The sequence below is a fragment of the Somniosus microcephalus genome, chromosome 15 (genome assembly GCF_052327205.1).
Source record: "Somniosus microcephalus isolate GS21.2 chromosome 15, FLI_Smic_1.0, whole genome shotgun sequence".
Lineage (NCBI taxonomy): Eukaryota > Metazoa > Chordata > Chondrichthyes > Squaliformes > Somniosidae > Somniosus > Somniosus microcephalus.
Window position 1 is genome coordinate 111,120,959 of NC_141001.1, and position 25,680 is coordinate 111,146,638.

The 25,680-nt window shown below is 43.9% G+C and overlaps 1 protein-coding gene across 4 annotated transcripts in view; it reads right to left on the bottom strand.

Annotated features, from left to right (window-relative positions):
• Nucleotides 1–25,680, bottom strand: part of elp4 (elongator acetyltransferase complex subunit 4) — a 275,374-nt gene that overhangs the window by 234,646 nt on the left and 15,048 nt on the right. For all 4 annotated transcript variants that reach the window (XR_015081043.1, XR_015081042.1, XM_086008282.1 and 1 more), the window contains exon 2: nt 12,978–13,013. Coding sequence is in view for 2 of the 4 variants with exons in the window: in XM_086008282.1 (XP_085864408.1) it covers nt 12,978–13,013 (36 nt within the window). In the remaining 2 variants the exon portion in view is untranslated. The remainder of the gene's footprint in view (nt 1–12,977; nt 13,014–25,680) is intronic.

Here is a 25,680-nt window from a genome sequence, read left to right on the forward strand (position 1 = left end):
ACCTATGGTGCCTGTGGGTTGTGGATAATTCACATGCATAAAAGAACTTTCAGAATATACTGTCACCAGGACAATAGCTTACATTTCTTCTAAAATGATCTAAATCTTTCCTCACAAATGATTATAGTAAGCATGCCTTTTCTGTTTAAAGCAGGTACTGAGAATCCTGCTTCGCCATTCACATGTACAATGCTAAATAAGTTTGTAAAAGACAAAATCGCAATCAATAAAACAGAAAAGAAAACTATTACCCAAATGTTAACAGATAGATGTGGAAAATGAGCAGCAATCATTCCTTCATCTGGGAATTCATCTTCTTGCTGCTTTCGCCGACTGAAATGACTACACTAGCATTACGGTCCTGCAGTTAAAGACGCTTCTATATGGTATGATGAGGCAGCTCGACTGCAAATACCCTACTGTGATACACTGTATAGAATCATAGAAATTTACAGCACAGAGGGAGGCCATTCGGCCCATCGTGTCTGTGCTGGCCGAAAAAGAGCTATCCAGCCAAATCCCACCTTCCAGCTCTTGGTCCGTAGCCCTGCAGGTTACGGCACTTCAAGTGCATATCCAAGTGCTCTTTAAATGTGGTGAGGGTTTCTGCTTCTACCACCCTTTCAGGCAGTGAGTTCCAGACCCCCACCACCCTCTGGGTGAAAAAAGTTCTCCTCAACTCCCCTCTAATCCTTCTACCAATTACGTTAAATCTATGCCCCCTGGTTATTGACCTCTCTGCTAGGGGAAATAGGTCCTTCCTATCCACTCTATCAAGGCCCCTCATAATTTTATACAACTCAATTAAGTCTCCCCTCAGCTTCCTTTGTACTGAGAATAAGGGTCACAGGAGATTTTTTTTACACAGGAAATTATATTCTTCAACTATATTGGGAAGCATTTGGTAATGTTTGAAGGGTTGCTTGAAGTACAGGAAACATTTTATTCAAGGAAATTGCTACCTATAATATTTAAATCATGTATATAGGGGACAACTGTTCCCTCCAGAGTAATGGGTACTTGATGTTAAGAGTTGAATTCAGCGAGTCAAATGCTAGTCCAAGTAAAAAAAATTCAAAGGGCTGTGAGAAAATGGAATGCACCTCAACTGAGGTCATAGATGCCGAATCAACTGAGGTGTTTAAAAGGATGCTGGATACTAACCTAGGAATTGAGGTTATTAAGGGATATGCAGAAAGGGCAGGAAACTGGGATTAAAAAGATAATCCCAAAGGAGGAGACAAATAACCTCCCAGAGATGTTAGCGAACATAGGGTCTAATGAGAGGGAGGAACTGAATGAAATCAGTATTTGTAGGGAAATGGTGTTAGGGAAATTGACGGGATTGAAGGCCGATAAATCGCCAGGGCCTGATAATCTACATCCTAGGGTACTTAAGGAAGTGGCCCTAGAAATAGTAGATGCATTGCTGGTCATCTTCCAAAATTCTATAGACTCTGGAAAAGTACCCATGGATTGGAGGGTAGCTAATGTAACCCCACTATTTAAAAAAGGTGGTAGAGAGAAAACGGGGAATTATAGACTGGTAAGCCTGACATCGGTAGTGGGGAAAATGCTAGAGTCCATTATAAAAGATGTAATAGCAGAGCACTTGGAAAACAGTGACAGGATCGGACAAAGTCAACATGGATTTACAAAAGGTAAATCGTGCTTGACTAATCTACTGGAATTTTTTGAGGATGTAACTGGTAAAATAGATAAGGGGGAACCAGTGGATGTGGTGTATTTGGACTTTCAGAAGGCTTTCGATAAGGTCCCGCATAAGAGACTAGCGTGCAAAGTTAAAGCACATGGGATTGGGGGTAAGGTACTGACTTGGATAGAAAACTGGTTGGCAGACAGGAAGCAAAGAGTTGGAATAAACGGGTCTTTTTCCGAGTGGAAAGCAGTGACTAGTGGGGTACCGCAGGGATCGGTGCTAGGACCCCAGTTATTCACAATATATATTAATGATCTAGACGAGGGAACTAGATGTAATATCTCCAGGTCTGCAGACGACACAAAGCTGGGTGGGTGTGTGTTCTGTGAGGAGGATGCAGAGAAACTCCAGTACGATTTGGACAGGTTGGGCGATTGGGCAGATGCAGTATAATGTGGATAAATGCGAGGTTATCCACTTTGGTGGCAAAAATGGGAAGGCAGATTATTATCTGAACGGCAACAGATTGGGAAAAGGGGAAGTGCAACGAGACCTGGGTGTCCTTGTGCACCAGTCACTGAAGGTAAGCATGCAGGTGCAGCAGGCGGTTAAGAAGGCAAATGGGATGCTGGTCTTCATAGCGAGAGGATTCAAGTACAGGAGCAAGGATGTCTTGCTGCAGTTGTACAGGACCTTGGTGAGACCACACCTTGTGTATTGTGTGCAGTTTTGGTCGCCTTAGCAGCGGGGCTATAAAAGGCTCCAGAGACTAGGTAAGGCATCAGAGCGTCGGCGGGAATTTCAGTGGCAGCAGCGGGGCTATAAAAGGCTCCAGAGACCAGGTAAGGCCTCACAGCATCGGCGGGAATTTCAGCGGCAGCAGCGGGGCTATAAAAGGCTCCAGAGACCCAGGTAGGTTTACCAGTCTCCGAACTCGGAACTCAGAGGGAAGGAGAGAAGTAAAAAGAAATCGAAGTGTGATGTCACCAGAAAGCAGGTAAGTGATTGGTTGGTGAGTATTTCTCTCTTTTTAAACTTAAACTCTGTGGTTTATAGTATCTAAGGTGTGATATTCATCATCTAGAATCGGAGCAGAGGGTATTTAAAAATAATATTAATAAATTTAATTAATTACATAGAATGGGAGAACAGGTGATGTGTTACTGCTGCAATATGTGGGAGCTGGTGGACACCATTGATGCTCACGGTGATCACATTTGCAGTAAGTGTTGGCTGCTCGAGGAATTCCGGCTCCGTGTTGATGAGCTGGAGTCCGAGCTTCAAACACTGAGACACATCAGGGAGGGGGAGAGTTACCTGGACTCTGTGTTCCAGGAAGTAGTCACACCAATTAGATTAACTAATTCAGATGTAGTCCGTGGTCAGGGACAGGAGGGTGTGACTATGAGTGAGGCAGGTACGGGGATCCAGGAGGTAGTGTTGGAGGAGCCGCAGCCCTTGCTCTTGTCCAACAGGTTCGAGGCTCTTACTCCCTGTGAGGACAGGAGCAGGGACTGCAGGGAGGATGAGCAACCTGGCCACAGCACCGTGGAATGGGAGGCCATTCAAGTGGGGGGAGTAAAAAGAAATGTTGTAGGGGATAGTATCATAAGGGGGATAGATAGGGTTCTTTGCAGCCGAGAGCGAGAGTCCCGAAGGTTGTGTTGTCTGCCCGGTGCCAGGGTTAAGGACATCTCCTCTGGGCTGGAGAGAAACTTGGAGTGGGAGGGGGAGGATCCAGTTGTCGTGGTCCATGTTGGTACCAACGACATAGATAGGACAAGGAAAGAGGCTCTGCTGAGGGAGTTTGAGCAGCTAGGGGCCAAATTAAAAAGCAGAACCACAAGGGTAATAATCTCTGGATTACTACCTGAGCCACGAGCAAATTTGGCTAGGACAAATAAAATTAGAGAGTTAAATGTGTGGCTCAAAGACTGGTGTGGGAGAAATGGGTTTTGCTTCTTGGGACACTGGCACCAGTACTGGGACAGGAGAGAGCTGTTCCGTTGGGACGGACTTCACTTGGCCAGTGCTGGGACTAGAATCCTGGCGAATCGAATAACTAGGGCTGTAGAGAGGGCTTTAAACTAATTAGTGGGGGGGAGGTTTCAAGAGAGCGAAAAATAAAAATGTCAGCGGAGAAGGCAATAGAGCAAAGTAGCAGTGGGGAAATTAAAAACCAGAGCGTGTCAGGAAGGGACAGAATATATAAAGATAAAGGTAAAGTAGTAAAGGGGGTAAAAGCAGGAATAAATTGTCACAAAACATATTTAAAAGTTCTTTATCTGAATGCATGCAGCATTCGTAACAAAATAGACGAGTTGACAGTACAAATAACTACACATGGGTATGATCTGGTGGCCATTACAGAAGCATGGCTGCGAGGTGACCATGACTGGGAACTAAACATCCAGGGGTATTTGACTATTAGGAAGGACAGACAGGAAGGAAAGGGAGGTGGGGTGGCTATGTTAATAAAGGATGGAATCACTGCAATAGTGAGAAATGATATTGGGTCAAAGGATCAGGATAGTGAAACAGTTTAGGTGGAGATAAGGAATAATAAGGGGAAAAAGTCACTAGTGGGCGCAGTCTATAGGCCTCCTAACAGTTGCAACTCTATTGGTCGGAGTATAAATCAGGAAATAGTTGGGGCTTGTAATAAGGGAACAGCTATAATCATGGGAGATTTTAACTTTCATATTGACTGGACAAATCAAATTGGGCAGGGCAGCCTTGAGGAAGAGTTCGTAGAGTGCATTAGGGACGGGTTCCTTGAGCAGTATGTTACTGAATCAACCAGGGGGCAGGCAATCTTAGATCTGGTCCTGCGTAATGAGACAGGATTAATTAAAAATGTCCTAGTAAAGGATCCCCTTAGTATGAGTGACCATAATATGGTTGAATTCCAAATTCAGTTTGAGGGTGAGAGAGTTGGATCTCAAACCAGCGTACTAAGCTTAAATAAAGGAGACTATGAAGGTATGAGAGTAGAATTGACTAAAGTGGACTGGGAAAATAGATTACGGTGTAAGACAGTACAGGAGCAGTGGTGTACATTCAAGGAGATATTTCACAACTTTCAAGAAAAATATATTCCACTGAAGAAAAAGGGGCGTAAAAGACGGCCATCCGTGGCTAAGTAAAGTAATAAAGGATAGTATCCGACTGAAAACAAAGGCATATAAAGTAGCCAAATCTAGTGGGAGGATAGAATATTGGGAAGCATTTAAAAGCCAGCAAAGAATAACAAAGATTAATTAAGAAAGGGAAGATAGATTATGAAAGTAAACTAGCAAAAAATATAAAAACAGATAGTAAGAGTTTCTACAGTTATATAAAAAGAAAAAGGGTAGCTAAAGTGAATGTTGGTCCCTTAGAGGACGAGACCGGGAAATTAGTAGTAGGGAACATGGAGATGGCAAATACGCTGAACAAATATTTTGTATCAGTCTTTACAGTAGAAGACACTAAAAATATCCCAACACTGGACAAACAGGGGGCTATGGGGGGGTGGAGCTAAACACGATTAAAATCACTAAGGAGATGGTACTTGGTAAGATAATGGGACTTAAGGCAGATAAATCCCCTGGACCTGATGGCTTACATCCTAGGGTCTTGAGAGAAGTAGCGGTAGGGATTGCGGATGCATTGGTGGTAATTTTCCAAAACTCCCTGGATTCAGGAAAGGTCCCAGCAGATTGGAAAACTGCTAATGTAACGCCCTTATTTAAAAAGGGAGGTAGAGAAAAGGCTGGAAACTATAGACCAGTTAGCCTAACATCTGTGGTTGGTAAAATGTTGGGAGTCCATTATTAAGGAAGCAGTAACAGGACATTTGGATAAGCATAATTTAATCGGACAGTGTCAGCATGGATTTTTGAAGGGGAAGTCATGTTTGACAAATTTGCTCGAATTCTTTGAGGACGTAACAAACAGGGTGGACAAAAGGGAACCAGTGGATGTGGTGTATTTGGACTTCCAAAAGGCATTTGACAAGGTGCCACACAAAAGATTACTGCACAAGATAAAAAATCACAGGATTGGGGGTAATATACTGGCATGGGTGGAAGATTGGCTATCTAACAGAAAACAGAGTTGGGATAAATGGTTCATTCTCGGGTTGGCAATCAGTAACTAGTGGTGTTCCGCAAGGGTCCGTGCTGGGACCCCAACTCTTTACAATCTATATTAATGATTTGGAGGGGGGGACCAAGTGCAACGTATCCAAGTTTGCCGACGATACAAAGATGGGAGGGAAAGCAGTGAGTGAGGAGGACATAAAAAAACCTGCAAAAGGACATAGACAGGCTAAGTGAGTGGGCAGAAATTTGGCAGATGGAATATAATGTTGGAAAGTGTGAGGTTATGCACTTTTTCATAAAAAATCAAAGAGCAAGTTATTATCTAAATGGAAAGAAACTGCAAAGTGTTACAGTACAAAGGGATCTGGGGGTCCTGGTGCATGAAACACAGAAGGTTAGTATGCAGGTACAGCAGGTGATCAGGAAGGCCAATGGAATCTTGGCTTTTATTGCAAGGGGGATGGAGTATAAAAGCAGGGAAGTCTTGCTGCAGTTATACAGGGTACTGGTGAGGCCACACCTGGAATACTGCGTACAGTTTTGGTTTCCATATTTAAGAAAAGATATACTTGCTCTCGAGGTAGTTCAGAGAAGGTTCACTCGGTTGATTCCGGAGATGAGGGGGTTGACTTATGAGGAAAGGTTGAGCCTCTACTCATTGGAATTCAGAAGAATGAGAGGCGATCTTATCGAAACATATAAGATTGTGAGGGGGCTTGATCGGGTGGATGCAGGGAGGATGTTTCCACTGATGGGTGAGACTAGAACTAGGGGGGCATAATCTTAGAATAAGGGGCTGCCCTTTCAAAACTGAGATGAGGAGAAACTTCTTCACTCAGAGGGTAGTAAATCTATGGAATTTGCTACCTCAGAGAGCTGTGGAAGCTGCGACATTAAATAAATTTAAAACGGAGATAGATAGTTTCCTAGCTGATAAGGGAATTAAGGGCTATGGGGAGCGGGCAGGGAAGTGGACGTGAGTCTAGGTTCGGATCAGCCATGATCCTATTGAATGGCGGAGCAGGCCCGAGGGGCCGTATGGCCTACTCCTGCTCCTACTTCTTATGTTCTTATCTGAGGAAGGATGTTCTTGCCATGGAGGGAGTGCAGCAAGGATTCACCAGATTGATACCTGGGATGGCAGGAATGACGTATGAAGAGAGATTAGGTCGATTAGGCTTATATTCGCTCGAGTTTAGAAGAATGAGAGGGGTCATTGAAACTTATAAAATTCTAACAGGACTAGACAGACTAGATGCAGGAAGGCTGTTCCTGATGGCGGGGGAGTCCAGAACCAGGGGTCACAGTCTAAGGATAAGGGGTAGGCCATTTAGGACTGAGATGAGGAGGAATTTCTTCACCCAGAGAGTGGTGAACCTGTGGAATTCTCTACCACAGAAGACAGTTGAGGCCAATTCATTAAATATATTCAAGAAGGAGTTAGATATATTTCTTAAGGCTAAGGGGATCAAGGGATATGGGGAGAAGGCAGGGACCGGGTACTGAATTTGGATGATCAGCCATGATCTCATTGAATGGCGGAGCAGGCTCGAGGGGCCGAATGGCCTACTCCTGCTCCTATCTTCTATGTTTCTATAATTGTTAATGACTGGCAATCAACGTCTTGGCCCAGAAAGAGAACAGTTTAAAGGGTTGAGTCTCATTCCTGCATGTAGTAAATTGCGGTTAGAGATTTAAAAATGTCAAATAAAAATGTTTACAATTTTTCTTACTTTTCCTTTGTCTTTTTTTCTCTCTCTCCCTCTTAATCCAATATTTCTTTCCCTCTCTCTATTTCTCCTTCCGTATCTAATTTGACTCTAATTTACTGTTTCTTTATCCGTTGATTCTTTCTCAATCCTTAAATCTCATTGTTTAAGGAGATAGACTGTTGGTCCCTTTGTTCACGAAGGTCCCGGATGCCACGTTATCAGTTTGCATTTCCAGCAAGTTACAGCACAAATTATATTTGAGCTGAAGGGTGAGAAAAAGCGGGATACCCCGCTCCAGCAAGATTTGGCCCTATAAGTCTGAACGACACTGTCCTGGTAAAGAGTCCAATGTTGTCGCTCCAGGCTGCTCAAAAAGCAACATGGCACTGCAAAAGTGCCACAGGGGACCAGCGCGATCGCGACTGAAACATTCCATCAGTAGAGCCAAAAGTCAAATTCATTTTTTTTGTGTTTAAATTTGAATTTGTATAATATATCTGCATTTATCACTCAACCAACATCACTAAAACAGAAGATCCGGTCATTTATCACTTTGCTGTTCGTGGGATCTTGCTGTGCGCAAATCATCCGCCACGTTTCCTACATTACAACAGTGACTACACTTCAAAAAATGTACGTCATTGAACTCATGAAAGGCGCTACATAAATGTCAGTTCTTTCTTCCTTTAAATGCACCGACCACACTGGCGGTGAATTATGGTAGACTGCAATCTCTCCTTGTAATTTAAACCTTACTCCAGGGGTTAAATTACGAGGAGAGGAGAGATTGCACAAACCAGGGTTTTATTCCCTGGAATTGAGAAGGTTAAGGGCTGATTTGATCGAAGTTTTCAAGATGTTAAGAGGAATTGATAGGGTAGAGAGAGAGAAACTATTTCCGCTGGTTGGGGAGTCTAGGACTCGGGGGCAGAGTCTAAAAATTAGAGCCAGACCTTTCAGGAGTGAAATTAGGAAACACTTCTACACACAAAGGGTGGTAGAAGTTTGGAACTCTCTTCCACAAACAGCAATTGATGCTAGATCAATTGTTAATTTTAAATCAGAGATTGATAGATTTTTGTGAACCAAAGGTATTAAGGGATATGGGGCAAAGGTAGGTATGTGGCGTTGGATCACAGATCAGCCATGATCTCATTGAATGGCAGAACAGGCTCGAGGGGCTGAAAGGCCTACTCCTGTTCCTATGTTCCTAGACGCGGCTATTAATAATTTACTTACAATATTTTTGCATTTATGTATGAAGAAATTTGTGTTCATGTCAGCTACTGGATGTGACATCACACTAAATAAACAATCCATAAGACACAGACTGATGCCCATGAAAAATCCCTCAAATTTATTTAGTAAATATTTTCATTGTGTTCAGGCGCTAACCTGTGAGTTAATACTTGCATTTCATGAAGACACAGTTATGAAAATGAGTAAAAGAGAAACTTTGATTTCATTCGATAAATTGAAGATTAAATCCTGTTTGATTAGCAGTTATCGAAGGTTATTCTTGCCATGTTTTATGATGGTACTGGAATATACAGAATCGAACAGCACAGAAGGTGGCCATTCGGCCCATCGTGCCTGTTTGTTCTCGGAGGAATTTTGGATAAATTTATAGTGTTTCTTTTAAGTTAAATTCAGCTCAAAACAGGTTAAATCCACACAACACACAAGCTATCTGGAAAAGCATATGCATCTGTCAGAAGTGCCCATACCATATCAACTTCAGACGATAGGGTTCCCTTTACATTCTAGTAACATTCAGAGATAATGGCCCAGATTTTGCGGTGGTGACGACAGTGAAACTGTCAGTGTTCGCTGTCATTACCCCTCTGAAACTGACAGCAACTTCAGGATTTAGCGCATGCCCAGATAAATGCGGAAATCCAGAAGTTGCGGTCAGTCATTCTCTGCTCTGCCACAGGTTGCAGTGTGGAACTCCCCAGAGCCGGCAATCAATTCCTATATCCTGGTCAGAGTTCCTGGCTAAAACTTCTCCGATTACGCTGGAATATCGATGTTAAACCCGCCCCCCAACCCTGAAAAAGTTAAGCCTTGCTGTAACTGGGTTTTTACTGGTGTATTGACTGCTGAACAATCGCTCTAGCCCTGAAAAACTAACTTTATATTTGTGGAATGTCAAAGTTTTCCATTAATATGATTAAGAATTACATGGTTTTTAAAAATAGTATTTTTTTTAAATTTGTTTCTGATAGTTCAGATTCTACCTGTGTATTCTATGTGTATGTCCCAATCTTGATTTCGTTCTTTGTAAAATTTATAAAAAGTAAAGTTGAATGTGCATTTTACTTCCTGGTTTGCTGTCTGTGAGAATTCTTCAATGTGATTGGCTGCTCAGCTTGCTTGATGACATCACCGTTGCTGGATGCTGGAGATTCGCTGGATTTGGTGCCAGATTCAAACTAAGGTCGGGAGAGCTGAAATCGACACCACAGACATCGCTAGAACTTTGTGGGCAGCTTTCTTCGAGGTCAGCGGCGAGCACTGTTGCTTCGCCGCTGACCACAAATTTTGGGCTAACATGTTGGCTCTATTCGTTTGAGCCGAGCAAGTGGGTGGGGGCAGCTGCCAGGGGCCCACACCTAGGAGGGTGGTCGCAGGTTTGATTGGCTGCTCAGCTGGCCAATCCCTGATACAGAGAGCTGGAGGGTCAGAGGTCAAGTTTTGGTTTCCTGTCTAACTGAAGCACAGCCTCAGCTTGCAGTAACATGGAGCGAAAACAGTCACAGAGGAAGAGAACTAGCTTCCTACGGTTAAGAACAAATAGTTTCAGAGATTTTCTGATCTGTAAGGTGGATTCAGCCCGTTAGCAGGGATATAGTGGCATTATTTCCTGTCATGAGGAGTGCTATGCATTGAAATGTACTGTTTGTTCATACATTAGATGTAAAATAAACTAGCTTGCTGGTGTACAATTGGCCTTATCTCACTAGAGTTTATTGTTCTGCCTTCTAGAAGATAGGAGGAACAGACTTGGGGGCATGAATGAGATTACAGTATCCAGAATGAAGGGTTTCATTGTTGCGACTCCCATGTCACATTATCATCTGGCTAGCTATTGGGCAGTAAGGTAAATGCCAGATTGTGGGGAACACAGGGTCTGCTTATGGGAGAGACCGTTGACGCTGAACTGAAGAGATTATCTAGTCATAGAATCTTAGAATGTGACAGGGATATAGAAATAGAAGCAGGTCATTCAGCCCATCAAGCCTGCTCCACCATTTAGTGTGGGCTGAAATTTCAAACAGTTCCTGTGACAAAATGAAAGACCTATTTCACACAGGCACAAAGTCTTATGTCTGCATGCACATCCTGTCAACTTTTCCCATTCTAAATGTGTACCTCCACACATATAATGGAAACTGCCTTCAAAAATGTGTCATGCTGTAATTGCACCCTCCCACCAGCAGAAGTGCTGCAGCACCACCACTGGCAGGAGTGTGTAATTACAGCATGACAAGTTTACATAGGCAGTTTCCATTGCAAATGTGGACATAGGAATTTAGAATGTAACATAAAAATATGGACAAAATGTACGACTTCAAAATGGAGACGGAATTAGGTCAGTATGCCCTGGTACAATTATCCCTGCCTTCTAACTGAACTTTACCTGAAGACTACACTTGGTCTTGACTCCCTGTGTGCAACACCATGGGACAATGACTGGTAATATATTGATTTTGCAAAAGGGATACGTAAAAGGCGCGCTTAAATGTTTGATTCTCCATTCTTTAAATAAAGATTTACTCAATACAGTACCATTAGTGGGGAATTATCATGTTCTTCTGGTGTAATTTTTTTTTACTAACCTCAGCTTCTTCCACCACTTTGCTGTTACCAGTTGTTTTCTTCCACCCTTGTAAAATTGCTCGCTCCTGTCTCTAATCTCGCTGCCCCCCCCGCCACCCTCTGAAACCTTAGTTCATTTCTTCCTCACTTTGAGGCTTCACCTCTCTAACGCTCTCATAGCCAGCCTCTGTGCCTCAATGCTCCATAAGCCTTAACTTATTCAAAATGCCGCAGTCCATATTCTCACCCATATAAAGTCCCGCACTTCCATCATCCCCCAGCTCTCCAAATTTCACTAGCTCCTCATATTTCAGTAAGCTGACTGCAAAATTTTCAACTTTGCTTTCAAATCCCTCCATGGCCTCCCCCTGCCTGATCTCAGCAATCTCCTCCTGCCTTGGAAAGCAACTATATTAAGCAATATAGAAAAGGCATTCTTTCCTCCTCGAACACGAAGCTACTCCTTGTCCACCACTCAACTCCACTTTGTCATTGGTGGCTGCTTATTCAAGCACGACACTCTCGTCCTCTAGAACTCCAAGCCCAATTTCCTCTGCCTTGCCACCTCCCTCCCTTTAAACAAACCCTCCTTATAACAATTCTCTTGACCTTGCCTGTGGTCTCCCCTCCTAACCTTCTTCATTTTTTCCCCTTTTCTTCTGTTCAGTTTTGCCTTCCTTATGGAAAGTACTGTCTTCCTGCAAGTGAAATGTGCTATTCAATTTGATAGCACCCAAGATTGAGTCCAGTAACCTTTGAGCTATCAATCCTCTTATGATTTTGCTTCTGGGCAAAAAGGTAAACCAAGATGTTGGGTGAATTTTACAATAATTTTAATTACATAAGATACATAAGAAATAGGAGCAGGAATAGGCCACTTGGCCCCTCGAGCCTGCTCCGCCATTCAATAAGGTCATGGCTGATCTTGGGCTCAAAGCCACTTCCCCGCCCGCTCCCCATAACCCTTCACTCCCTTATCTTGGAAAAATCTATCTCTACCGTAAATGTATTTAATGACCCAGCCTCCACAGCTCTCTGGGGCAGAGAATTCCACAGATTTACGACCCTCTGAGAGAAGAAATTCCTCCTCATCTCAGCCTGCACAGCAACAAAAGTCAAGACAGAACATGAAGTCAAGACAGAACATGAATTCCATTTTATTTTTATCAGAATGGAAACACAGATGGTACTGTGATCTCTTGGGCAACATCAGGCACCAGTAACTGAATATAAAAGAAAAATAGAGTGTTGTGGAAAAAAAATGTCTGTTTATTCAGAACTGTCATCCTCCAGAAATCGACCGATTCCAGTCCACCCTATATAACAAGGGTGTAATCACTCCACCACTGGTGGCCGTGCCTTCAGCTGTTTAGGCCCTAAGCTCTGGATTTCCCTCCCTAAACCTCTCCACCTCTCTCTTCTCCTTTAAGACGCTCCTTAAAACCTCCCTCTTTGACCCACTTGTCCTAATATCTCTATGTAGTTCAGTGTCAAATTTTGTTTGATAACCTGTGAAGTGCCTTGGGATGTTTTACTACTTTAAAAGCGCTATATAACTGCAAGTTGTTGTTGCATTACAAGATTTAGCAAGATAAAGGACATGATTGCCAGATTGGCCCAAATAATAGGTGGAGATTTTATTTAAACCTCTATTCTCAGAGTGACGGTGAGCTACTAAAAATGTAATATTTCACTTACCAACGAGGAGAAGAGTTCCAACTGCCAGGCCTCCTCCTAAAAAAGAAATTAAAATTATGAATACATTTTCAATTTGCTCTCTCTGATACAGAAGGTTTTAAAATGGTGACTTAGGGGGCGATTTTCTCAGCCCCGAGGAGGCAGGTCTGCCAGGAAAATGGCAGAATTTGGGGGCAGGTGGCAAACCTGCCCCCAAGCCATCTTCCCAGGCGGCGGGTTGCTGTCCTGCGCCGGGTCCCGTCTCCTTGGAGGTGGGAAGGGATTAAAGCCTATTAACTGCCAGCTAACAGGCAGAAAATAGGATTAGCCCCTTTTTGCCCTCACAAGTGCGGGCTTCCCGAAGGCTCCAAAACCCGCCAGCTCAGTGAAGTGGGTACTGGGTCCGCGGGGGTGCAAAAGTGTGGTGTGAAGATAAGTGATGGTTGCAAGAGTGGAGAGGTGAGTATCTGAGGTAAGTCCTAAGTGTTTTTAAACGTGTACTTACCTTTGTTTCGTCCTGCAGGCTTCAGTCGGTTTCTATACGGGGAGTCTCGCACCTCCGTGTTGCAGATGAGAGATGTCCGTTGCATTCTCAGATGCAACAAACATCTCATTTCTGTAAAAGAAAGAAGGTTGCTGAGGTCTTGAATGCAAGACCTCATCAAACTGCAGAGATTGTCACTGTTTGACAGCTTCACATACGTTCACGTGCTCTGCAACCGGCTTTCCCTTAATTGGGCTGCTAAGCCTGCTGGGCGAGCTTATCAAGGTCAATCAAGGGAAAATAGTGTGTGTTGGCCACAACTCGATGGAGGCAGGACTGAAACCCGGCAAGCAGCAGCCCCACCTCCAATGCGCCTCCATTCACAAAATCTCTCCCTTAGAGTTTGTTTCACAAGAAACAAGTTTAACATACGAGGTCGCAAGTTATGATGAGAAAAATTACACCGTGGAAGGTTTCTTCTGGAGATAAAAATCACACACAAAGGAAATCCCCAATACAGGGCATGAGTGGAAAGTCACAAGGAACGTTACTGAGATTGTTACTGTCTTTAAAAAGTTGATGGTAGATCAATAGGAAGGCAAAAGAAAAAACATGGCCAGATTATGTGATGGGATGGGCAGGTATAACATTGAGGGCTGACGGATAGGGTACAGTGGCATAGTGGTTATGTTACTGGACTAGTAATCCAGAGGCCTGGACTATTGATCCAGAGACAAGAGTTCATAATCCCACCACGGCAGCTAATTAAATAAATCTGGAATAAAAAGCTAGTATCAGTAATGGTGACCATGAAGCTACCGGATTGTCGTGAAAACCCATCTGGTTCACTAATGTCCTTTAGGGAAGGAAATCTGCCATCCTTACCCGGTCTGGCCTATATATGACTCCAGACCCACAGCAATGTGGTTGATTCTTAACTGCCCTCTAAAATAGCCTAGCAAGCCACTCAATTGTACCAGAACCGCTACAAAGAATACTAAGCAGCACTGTGGGAGTACCCAAGCATGCACAGAGATCACCAAGAAAGAATGTGCCAGATACTACATAGGATATACGGCACAGAAACAGGCCATTCAACCCAACCAGTCCATGCCGGCGTTTATGCTCCACTCGAGCGTCCTCCCGTCTTTCCTCATCTAACTCTATCAGCATAACCCTCTATTCCCTTCTCCCTCATATGCTTATCTAACCGCCCCTTAAATGCATCTGTATTATTCGCTTCAACCACTCCCTGTGGTAGCGAGTTCCACATTCTCACCACTCTCTGGGTAAAGAAGTTTCTTCTGAATTCCCTATTTGATTTCTTGGTGACTATCTTATATTGATGGCCTCTAGTTTTGCTCTTCCACACAAGTGGAAACACTCTCTCTGTATCCACTCTATCAAGACCTTTCATGATTTTCAAGACCTCTATTAGGTCACCCCTCAGCCTTCTCTTTTCAAGAGAAGAGAGACCCGGCCTGTTCATCCTTCCTGATAGATATTTCCTTATATTTCTGGTAGCATTGTTGTAAATCTTCTCTGCACCCTCTCCAGTGCCTCTATATCCTTTTTATAACCTGGTGACCAGAATTGTACGCAGTACTCCAAGTGTGGTCTAACCAAGGGTCAATACACGTTTAGCATAACTTCCCTACTTTTCAATTCTATCCCTCTAGAAATAAACCCTAGTGCTTGGTTTGCTTTTTTTTATAGCCTTTGTAACCTGTGTTGATACTTTTAGTGATTTGTGTGTTTGTACTCCTAGATCCCTTTGTTCCTCTACCCCATTTGATTTTTATTTTCCAAGTAATATGTGACCTCCCTATTTTTCTTACCAAAATGTAATACCTCACATTTATTTGTGTTGAATTTCATTTGCCAATTATATTTTCATTCTGCAAATGTATTAATGTCTTCTTGTAATTTGTTGTAGTCCTCCTCAGTATTGGCTATCACCCCCAATTTGGTGTCGTCCGCAAATTTAGAAATTGTGTTTTTGATTCCAAGGTCTAAATCGTTAATATAAATTGTGAACAACAGTGGTCCCAGCACTGATCCTTGTGGAACACCACTTCCCACCTTCTGCCACTCTGAAAAGCTACCCTTTACCCCTGCTCTCTGCTTTCTGAAGCCAGCTAGCTATCCATTCTGCTACTTGTCCCAACTCCGCAGTCACTGACCTTATTCATTAGTCTATTATGTGGTACCTTATCAAAGGCCTTTTAAAATCTAGATAAATTACATCTACTGCATTACCCTTGTCTACTCTCTCTGTTACCTCTTCAAAAAATTCAATGAGGTTGGTCAAGCAAGTCTTTCCCTTTTGAAATTCATGCTGACTATACATGATTATATTTTTGGTTTCTAGATGTTCTTCTATTTTCTCCTTTGGTAGGGATTCCATTATTTTTCCTACTACTGATGTTAAGCTGACTGGCCTATAGTTCCCTGGACACGTTCTATCTCCTTTCTTAAATATAGGTATTACGTTAGCTATCTGCCAGTCCTCTGACACTACATCTTTTTCTAACGAGTTACTAAATATGTGTAGTGATGCCTCTGCTATCTCTTCCCCAGATTCTTTTAAAATGCGCAATGTAATCCGTCTGGACCAGGGGTTTTATCCTCTTTGAGTTTCATTAGTTTATTTAGTACATCTCCTCGTTTTATTTTAAATGCAGTTAACTCATTACTAATCTCATCATCCGATGTCATCTCCACCTGTTCTATCTCCCTGGTAAATACTGAAGCAAAGTAATTATTTAATATCTCTGCCATCTCTCTATTGCTGCCTGTGGTATTATCCGCTCCATCCCTTAAACATAAGAAATAGGAGCAGGAGTAGGCCAATCGGCCCCTCGAGCCTGCTCCGCCATTCAATAAGATCATGGCTGATCTGATCCTAACCGCCAATCTACTATCACAGAACCATCTCCTGAATCTAACAGAATTAGACACACAAAATAGGAGCAGGATCAGGCTACACGGCCCCTGGGCCCGCTCCGCTGCCCACAGGGCCATGTCCGATCCGAACCTAGACTCATGTCCAAATTCCTGCCCGCTCCCCGTAACCCTTAATTCCCTTTACTTCTAGGAAACTGTCTATTTCTGTTTTAAATTTATGTAATGATGTAGCTTCTACAGCTTTTTGGGGCAGCATATTTCATGGACCTACCACCCTCTGAGTGAAGTAGTTCCTCCTCATCTCAGTTTTGAAAGAGCAGCCCCTTATTCTAAGACTATGCCCCCTAGTTCTAGTTTCACCCATCGTCGGGAACATCCTCCCCGCATCCACCCGATCCAACCCCTTCACAATCTTATATGTTTCAATAAGATCGCCTCTCATTCTTCTGAACTCCAATGAGTAGAGTCCCAATCTACTCAACCTCTCCTCATATGTCCATCCCCTCATCCCCGGGATTAACCGAGTGAACCTTCTTTGTACTGACTCGAGAGCAAGTATGTCTTTTCTTAAGTATGGACACCAAAACTGTATGCAGTATTCCAGGTGCGGTCTCACCAATACCTTGTACAACTGAAGCAATACCTCCCTATTTTTATATTCTATCCCCCTAGCAATGAAAGCCAACATTCCATTGGCCTTCTTAATCACTTGCTGCACCTGCATATTAACCTTTTGAGTTTCGTGCACCAGGACCCCCAGATCCCTTTGTACTTCAGTACTTTCCAGTTTCTTGCCATTAAGATAATAACTTGCTCTATGATTTTTCCTGCCAAAGTGCATAACCTCACACTTTCCAGTATTGTATTCCATCTGCCAAATCTCTGCCCACTTACTTAGCCTGTCTATGTCCCCTTGCATGTTTTTTATGTCCTCCTCACTCACTACTTTCCCTCCCATCTTAGTATCATCTGCAAACTTTGATATGTTACACTCGGTCCCCTCCTCCAAATCGTTAATATAGATTGTAAAGGGTTGGGAACCCAGCACTGACCCCTGCGGAACACCACTAGTTACTGATTGCCAGTCTGACAATGAACCATTTATCACAACTCTCTGCCTTCTGTTAGATAACCTATCCTCTATCCATGCCAGAATATTACCCCCAATCCCGTGATTTTTTATCTTAAGCAATAATCTTTTGTGTGGCACCTTGTCAAATGCCTTTTGGAAGTCTAAATACACTACGTCCACTGGTTCCCCTTTATCCACCCTATATGTTACTTCCTCAAAGAACTCCAGCAAATTTGTCAAACATGACTTCCCCTTCATAAAACCATGCTGACTTTGTCCTATTAAATTATGATTATCCAAATGTCCTGTTACTGTCTCCTTAATAATGGACTCCAAAATTTTACCTACCACAGATGTTAGGCTAACCGGTCTATAGTTTCCAGCCTTCTGTCTACTGCCCTTTTTAAATAAGGGTGTTACATTAGCAGTTTTCCAGTCTGTCGGGACCTTTGCTGAGTCCAGGGAGTTTTGGAAAATCATTACCAATGCATCCACAATCCCTACCGCCACTTCCCTCAAGACCCTAGGATGTAAGCCATCAGGTCCAGGTGATTTATCCGCCTTGAGTCCCATTATTTTACCGAGTACCACTTCCTTAGTGATTTTGATCGTGTTTAGCTCCTCCCCCCCATAGCCCCCTGTTTGTCCAGTGTTGGGATATTCTTAGTGTCCTCTACTGTAAAGTCTGATACAAAATATTTATTTAGTGTTTTTGCCATCTCCGTATTTCCCACCATTAATTTCCCGGTCTCATCCTCTAAGGGACCAACATTTACTTTAGCCACCCTTATTCTTTTTATCTAACTATAAAAACTCTTACTATCTGTTTTTATATTTTTTGCTAATTTACTTTCATAATCTATCTTCCCTTTCTTAATCAATCTTTTTGTTATTTTTTGCTGTCTTTTAAAGTTTTCCCAATCCTCTATCCTCCCACTAGATTTGGCTACCTTATATGCCCTTGTTTTTAGTCGAATACTATCCTTAATTTCTTTACTTAGCCACGGATGGCTGTCTTTTCTTTTACACCCTTTTCTTCTCAGTGGAATATTTTTTTTTGGAAGTTGTAAAATAACTCCTTAAATGTACACCACTGATCATGTATCGTCTTACCCTTTAATCTATTTTCCCAATCCATTCTACTCAATTCCGCTCTCATACCTTCATAGTCTCCTTTATTCAAGCTTAGCACGCTTGTTTGAGATCCAACCTTCTCACCCTCTAATTGAATATGGAATTCAACCATGTTATGGTCACTCATTGCAAGGGGATCCTTTACTAGGACATTTTTAATTAATCCTGTCTCATTACACAGGACCAGATCTAAGGTTGCTTGCCCCCTGGTCGGTTCAGTTACATACTGCTCAAGAAACCCATCCCTAATACACTCAATGAACTCATCCTCAAGGCAGCCCTGCCCAATTTGATTTGTCCAATTAATATGATAGTTAAAATCCCCCATAATTATAGATGTTCCCTATTACAAGCCTCAACTATTTCCTGATTGATACTCCGTCCAACAGAGTTGCAACTGTTCAGAGGCCTATAGACTACGCCCACCAGTGTTTTTTTCCCCTTATTATTCCTTACCTCCACCCAAACTGTTTCATTATCCTGATCTTTTGACCCAATATCATTTCTCTGTATTACAGTGATTCCTTCCTTTATTAATGGTGTGGAGATGCCGGAGTTGGACTGGGGTGGACAAATGTAAGAAGTTACACAACACCAGGTTATAGTCCAACAGCTTTATTTGAAATCACAAGCTTTCGGAGCGCTGCTCCTTCTTCAGGTGAAGTGGAGAAGTGCAGAAATGCATAAAGACACAGCTTATATAGTCAGAGAATCATGTCAGATGTTTACAGGTAACCTTTCCAACTGCCATTTATCACACCTCGGCAGAGAGATAATCACAGCAGTCAAAGCTGTGAATGGTGTCCAAACAGGTCAGTCAGGGAAACATTACATCAAAGAACAATGAGGTGGGGTCACAAGGGGTCAAATATTGCAGATGCTGGGGTCTGTATGAAAAACAAAAAAAGACAAAAAACATTTTTTTTGGCTGGAAATCACAGCAGGTCCGGCCGCATCTGTGTAGAGGGAACAAGCCAATGTCGACTCGAGTCTGGATGACCCTGCATCAGGTGGGGTTACATGTAGCGTGACATGAACCCAAGATCTCGGTTGAGGCCGTCCTCATGGGTGCGGAACTTGGCTATCAGTTTCTGCTCGACGATTTTGCGTTGTCGTGTGTCTCGAAGGCCACCTTGGAGAATGCTTACCCGAAGATCGGAGGCTGAATGTCCTTGACTGCTGAAGTGTTCCCCGACTGGGAGGGAACAGTCCTGCCTGGTGATTGTTGCGCGGTGTCCGTTCATCCGTTGTCGCAGTGTCTGCGTGTTTGTCTTCTGAGGAGGTCTATGCGATTTTTCGCTGTGGCCCGTCGGAACTGTCGATCGACGAGTCGAGCGTCATATCCCATTCTTACAAGGGCGTCTTTCAGTGTCTGTAGGTGTCCATCGCGTTCCTCCTCGCCTGAGCAAATCCTGTGTATTCGCAGGGCTTGTCCATAGGGGATGGCTTCTTTAACGTGGTTAGGGTGGAAGCTGGAGAAGTGAAGCATCGTGAGGTTGTCCGTGGGCTTGCGGTAGAGTGAAGTGCTGAGGTGTCCGTCTTTGATGGAGATTCGTGTGTCCAGAAATGAGACTGATTCTGAGGAGTAGTCCATGGTGAGTTTGATGGTGGGATGGAACTTGTTGATGTTATCGTGTAGTCTTTTCAGTGATTCTTCGCCGTGGGTCCATAGGAAGAAAACGTCGTCGATGTATCTGGTGTATAGCGTTGGTTGGAGATCCTGTGCAGCGAAGAAGTCTTGCTCAAACTTGTGCATGAAGATGTTTGCGTATTGGGGTGCGAATTTGGTCCCCATGGCTGTTCCGTGTGTTTGGGTAAAGAACTGGTTGTCGAAGGTGAAGACATTGTGGTCAAGGATGAAGCGGATGAGTTGTAGGATGGCGTCTGGAGATTGGCTGTTGTTGGTGTTGAGTACTGAGGCTGTCGCAGCGATGCCGTCATCGTGGGGGATACTGGTGTAGAGTGCCGAGACATCCATCGTGGCGAGGAGTGTTCCTGGTTCAACTGGTCCGTGGGTGCTGAGCTTCTGTAAGAAGTCTGTAGTGTCGCGACAGAAGCTGGGGGTTCCCTGTACGATGGGTTTCAGGATGCCCTCGACATATCCAGAGAGGTTCTCACACAGGGTTCCGTTGCCTGATGCGATAGGACGTCCAGGTGTGTTGGCTTTGTGTATCTTTGGGAGGCAGTAGAAGTCTCCCACGCGGGATGAGAGCATGTAGGATGCTTTGAAGGTCTGGATCGAAGGTTTTGATCAGTCTGTTGAGTTGGCGGGTGTGTCCTTTGGTCGGATCTGCGGGTAACTGTCTGTAGTGTTCCTGGTTGTCCAGTTGTCGGTATACTTCTTTGCAATAGTCCGTTCTGTTCTGTATGACGATGGCACCTCCTTTGTCTGCTGGTTTGATGACGATGTTGCGGTTGGTCTTGAGAGCGTGGATGGCGTTGCGTTGTGCTCGGGTGACATTCTGGACTGTCTTGTGAGTGCGGCTGATGAATCTGGCGTTGATGCATCTCCTGACAGCTTGAGCATACATGTCAAGCTTAGGGCAGCGACCCTCCAGAGGGGTCCAATTTGACTCTTTCTTCTTCAGTTGCTGCACTGCGGATCCCTCTGTCTGCTGTTCCGGATCATTGATTGTCTCATTGGGTTCGCTGCTGACATCTTGGGATTTGTGGAAGAATTCCCAGAGCCTCATTCTCCTGATGAATTCCTCTGTGTCTGCCGCGAGACCGATGGGGTCCATTTTGGTGGTGGGGCAGAAATTGATTCTCTGACTATATAAGCTGTGTCTTTATGCATTTCTCCACTTCACCTGAAGAAGGAGCAGCGCTCCGAAAGCTTGTGATTTCAAATAAAGCTGTTGGACTATAACCTGGTGTTGTGTAACTTCTTACATTTTTTCCTTTATTAACATAGCTACCCCACCTCCCCTTCCTTCCTGCCTGTCCTTCCTAATCGTTAAATAACCTGGTATGTTTAATTCCCAGGCATTGTCACCCTGCAGCCATGTTTCTGTAATGGCCACAAGATCATACCCATATGTAGTTATTTGTGCCATTAACTCGTCTATTTTGTTACGAATGCTACGTGCATTCAGATAGAGAACTTTCAAATATGTTTTCTGACACTTAGTTCCTGCTTTTGCCCTTTTTATTACTTTACCTTTTACTCCATACCTTCTGCCCCTTCCTGACACGCTCTGGTTTTTAATTTCCCCACTGCTACCTAAGTTTATGACCTTCCCTGTTGTCATTTTTATTATTTGCTCTCTAGGAACCTCCCCTCCACTAGTTAGTTTAAAGCCCTCTCTACAGCCCTAGTTATATGATCCGCCAGGACTCTAGTCCCAGCACTGGCCAAGTGAAGCCCGTCCCAATGGAACAGCTCCCTCCTGCCCCAGTACTGGTGCCAGTGTCCCAGGAAGCAAAACCCATTTCTCCCACACCAGTCTTTGAGCCACGCATTTAACTCTCTAATTTTATTTGTCCTAGCCAAATTCGCTCGTGGCTATTATTACCCTTGAGGTTCTGTTTTTTAATTTGACCCCTAGCTGCTCATACTCCTTTAACAGAACCGGCTTCCTAGTCCTATCTACGTCATTTGTACCAACATGGACCACGACAAGTGGATCCACCCCCTCCCACTGCAAGTTTCTTTCCAGCCCAGAGGAGATGTCCTTAACCCTGGCACCAGGTAGGCAACACAGCCTTCGGGACTCTCGCTCTCGGCTGCAGAGAACTCTATCTATCCCCCACCGCTACAACATTTCTATTTACTCCCCCCTCTTGAATGGCCCCCCATTCCACGGTGCTGTGGCCAGGTTGCTCATCCTCCCTGCAGTCCCTGCTCCCGTCCCTGCAGTCCCTGCTCCCGTCCCCACAGGGAGTAAGAACCTCGAACCTGTTGGATAAGAGCAAGGGCTGCGGCTCCTCCAGCTCTACCTCCTGGATCCCCGTACCTGCCTCACTCGTAGTCACACCGTCCTGTCCCTGACCATGGGCTACATCTGAATTAATTAACTTCATAGGTGTGACCACCTCCTGATACACAGAGTCCAGGTACTTCTCCCCCTCCCTGATGTGTCGCAGTGTCTGAAGCTCGGACTCCAGCTCATCAACACGGAGCTGGAGTTGCTGTAGCAGCAGACACTTGTCACAGACGTAATCACCGTGAGCCTCAATGGGGTTCACCGGCTCCCACATCTCGCAACAGTAACACATCACCTGCTCCATTTTATGTAATTAATTAAATTTTTTATTGTTAGTTATGGACACCCTCTGCCCGATTTTAGATGCTAGTATCCCCTTTAATTAATTGGATTTAAATTAAATCAATCCCTCTAGTTACACCAGTTAAATGGTTTACCAACAGTCACTCTGCACCAGAAAGGCCTTATTAACTCCAACCCACAGAGTTGAAGTTTGAAAAGAGCACCTAACACCACACTTACCCAAACTCAGAGCACTCTTTGATGACTCGCACTCAGTGCTTGCTCGCACTAGGACTGGTCTTTTTATACTGTTTGTTTGTTTACAGCCAAATGAGTCACCCCTGCTGATTGGTTAGAAAACTGGTTTCCACTGCCTGCTGTGCCAATATACTCCTACTGCAGTGTAACCTTGTTTTACTCTTAGTGGTCCTATTCCCGTTCCGACCTTTGTAATATTTATGTGCCTGTAAAATATTTTACTATTTTGTTTTATGTTCCTTGATATTTAATTTCACAGTTCCTCTTTGCTTTCCTAACTGTTTTTTGACTTCTCTCCTAATCCCTTCATATTCTCCCATATCATGCTCGCCCCTGCTGTCCTTGTACTTAATGTATGCCTCTTTCCTTACCCTCAATTTTTCCCTTATGGCTTTATTCATCCACGGTGTCTCATTAGTGTTTAGCTTGTTCTTGTTTATCAGCGGAATATATTTTTCCTGGACTCTGTTGAACACAGCTTTAAATGTTCTACATCATTGTTTGCCAATACTATTGACCATTTTATTTTCCCGAGTTCTATTCGCAGCCCCTCAAAATCAGCTTTTCTCCAATCTATTACCCTGGTCTTTGTCATAGCTATGTTCTTCTCAATTATTATCTAAAAGCATATTATATTATGGTCACTATTGCCTAGATGTTCCCCTACTTTTACTTCTCTTATCTGCTCTGGTTTATTCCCCATTACTCGATCCAATAGCAAATCCTCCCTTGTTGGGCTTTTTACATATTGGGTTAGAAAGGAGTCCTGTACACATTGTAGGAACTCCATTCCCATATCCCCTTTACCTACCTCTTCTGACCAATTAATATCTGGGTAGTTGAAATCCCCCATGATTATTATTCTATGTATTTTACGCACTTCCCTAATTTGTCTGCCTATTTCTTCCTCCACCTCCCTTCCACTATTAGGTGGTCTGTAGACTACCCCTATTAGTGTGATTGATCCTTTATTATCTTTTATCTCTATCCACATGGATTCTATTTCTGTCTTGCTGATAGCTGCATCACTTTTTTCTACTGCCATTGTTATCCCTAATACGTACAGCTACTTCACCTCCCCTTTTTCCTTCTCTATTCTAAATATGTTATACCCTGCAATGTTTAATTCCCAGTCCTGATTTTTCTATAGCCATGTCTCAGTAATCCCTACTATGTCTGGTTCCTCACAACGCATGATTGCCTCCAGCTCCCTGTTTTATTACGGACACTGTGTGCATTGCTGTACAGACAGATGAACTCATTTTTAATAGCAGTTCCTCTCACTTTATTTTTAACCATCTTTTTAAACTCCTGTTCTATAACTCTATTTAATCCCTGGCCATCAATGTCCCCCTTACTTTACTCTTTCCTATGCTCCCCTTTCCTATTTTGTTTATATTTAGGCTGGTTTCATTTCTTGTAGATCCCCCCCCACCCCCCCCCCGTCTTACTAGTTTAAAGCCTTTGCCACCTCCCTATTTACCCTTTCCACTAGGACACAGGTCTCATCCCGGTTCAGGTGGAGCCCGTCCCATTGGTACAGCTCCTTCCTGTCCCAGTACTGGTGCCAGTGTCCCATGAAAAGGAACCCCTCCTTCCCACACCAGCCCTTTAGCCGCGTGTTAATTCTCCTGATCTGACTGTTTCTGTGCCAATTTGCACGGAGCTCGGGCAATAATCCAGAGATTATTACCCTCGTGGTCCTGCTTTTTAATTTTGCTCCTAACTCCTGATACTTCTTCAGCAGAACCTCCTCCCTGTTCCTACCTAAGTAATTTGTTCCGACATGGACCACGACAACTGGATTTACCCCCTTCCTTTCCAAATTCCTCTTCAGCCGCCTCGAGATACTGAAAGCAATTCTGACAAAGATCATTGATCTTGAGGTTATTTGTTAGCCTGGGGGAGAGCAGCATCGAGCGCGGCGGCAGTTAAAAGCGGCGGCAGTGAACGAGGCCCGACCACAGCGGCTGGACCTGGGGGAGAGCAGCATCGAGCGCGGCGGCAGTTAAAACCTGCGGCAGTGAACGAGGCATACCAATTCAGCAGCGGGGGACAGAGGTAAAAAGTAATCAAAGTGTGATGTCAGCAGGAAGCAGGTAAGTGATTGGTTGGTGAGTATTTCTCTATTTTTTAAACTTTAACTCTGTGGTTTATAGTTGCTAAGGTCTTTCTGGTGTAGCGGGGACTGTTGGTAAACCATACAAGCGCCCTAGAGTTTATCTTTAATTGGTGGTAGTGAATTAATTTAAATTAATTAAAGGGTAAGTCATGTCAGGACAGCCCAGCCCCGTGTTATGCTCCTCTTGCTCTATGTGGGAATTCAGGGACACTGCCGGTGTCCCTGACGACCATGTGTGCCAGAAATGCATCCAGCTGCAGCTACTAGCAGACCGCATTGCGGCGCTGGAGCTGCGGATGGATGGGCTTTGGAGCATTCACGCTGCTGAGAGGGTCGTGGATAACACGTTTAGTGAGTTGGTCACACCGCAGGTAAGGGCTGTACAGGCAGAAGGGAAATAGGTGACCATCAGGCTGAGCAGTAGAGGCAGGCAGGTAGTGCAGGGGACCCCTGTGGCCATCCCCATCTCAAACAGGTAGACCAATTTGGATACTGTTGAGGGGGATGACTTACCAGAGGAAGGCAGCAGCAGCCAACTT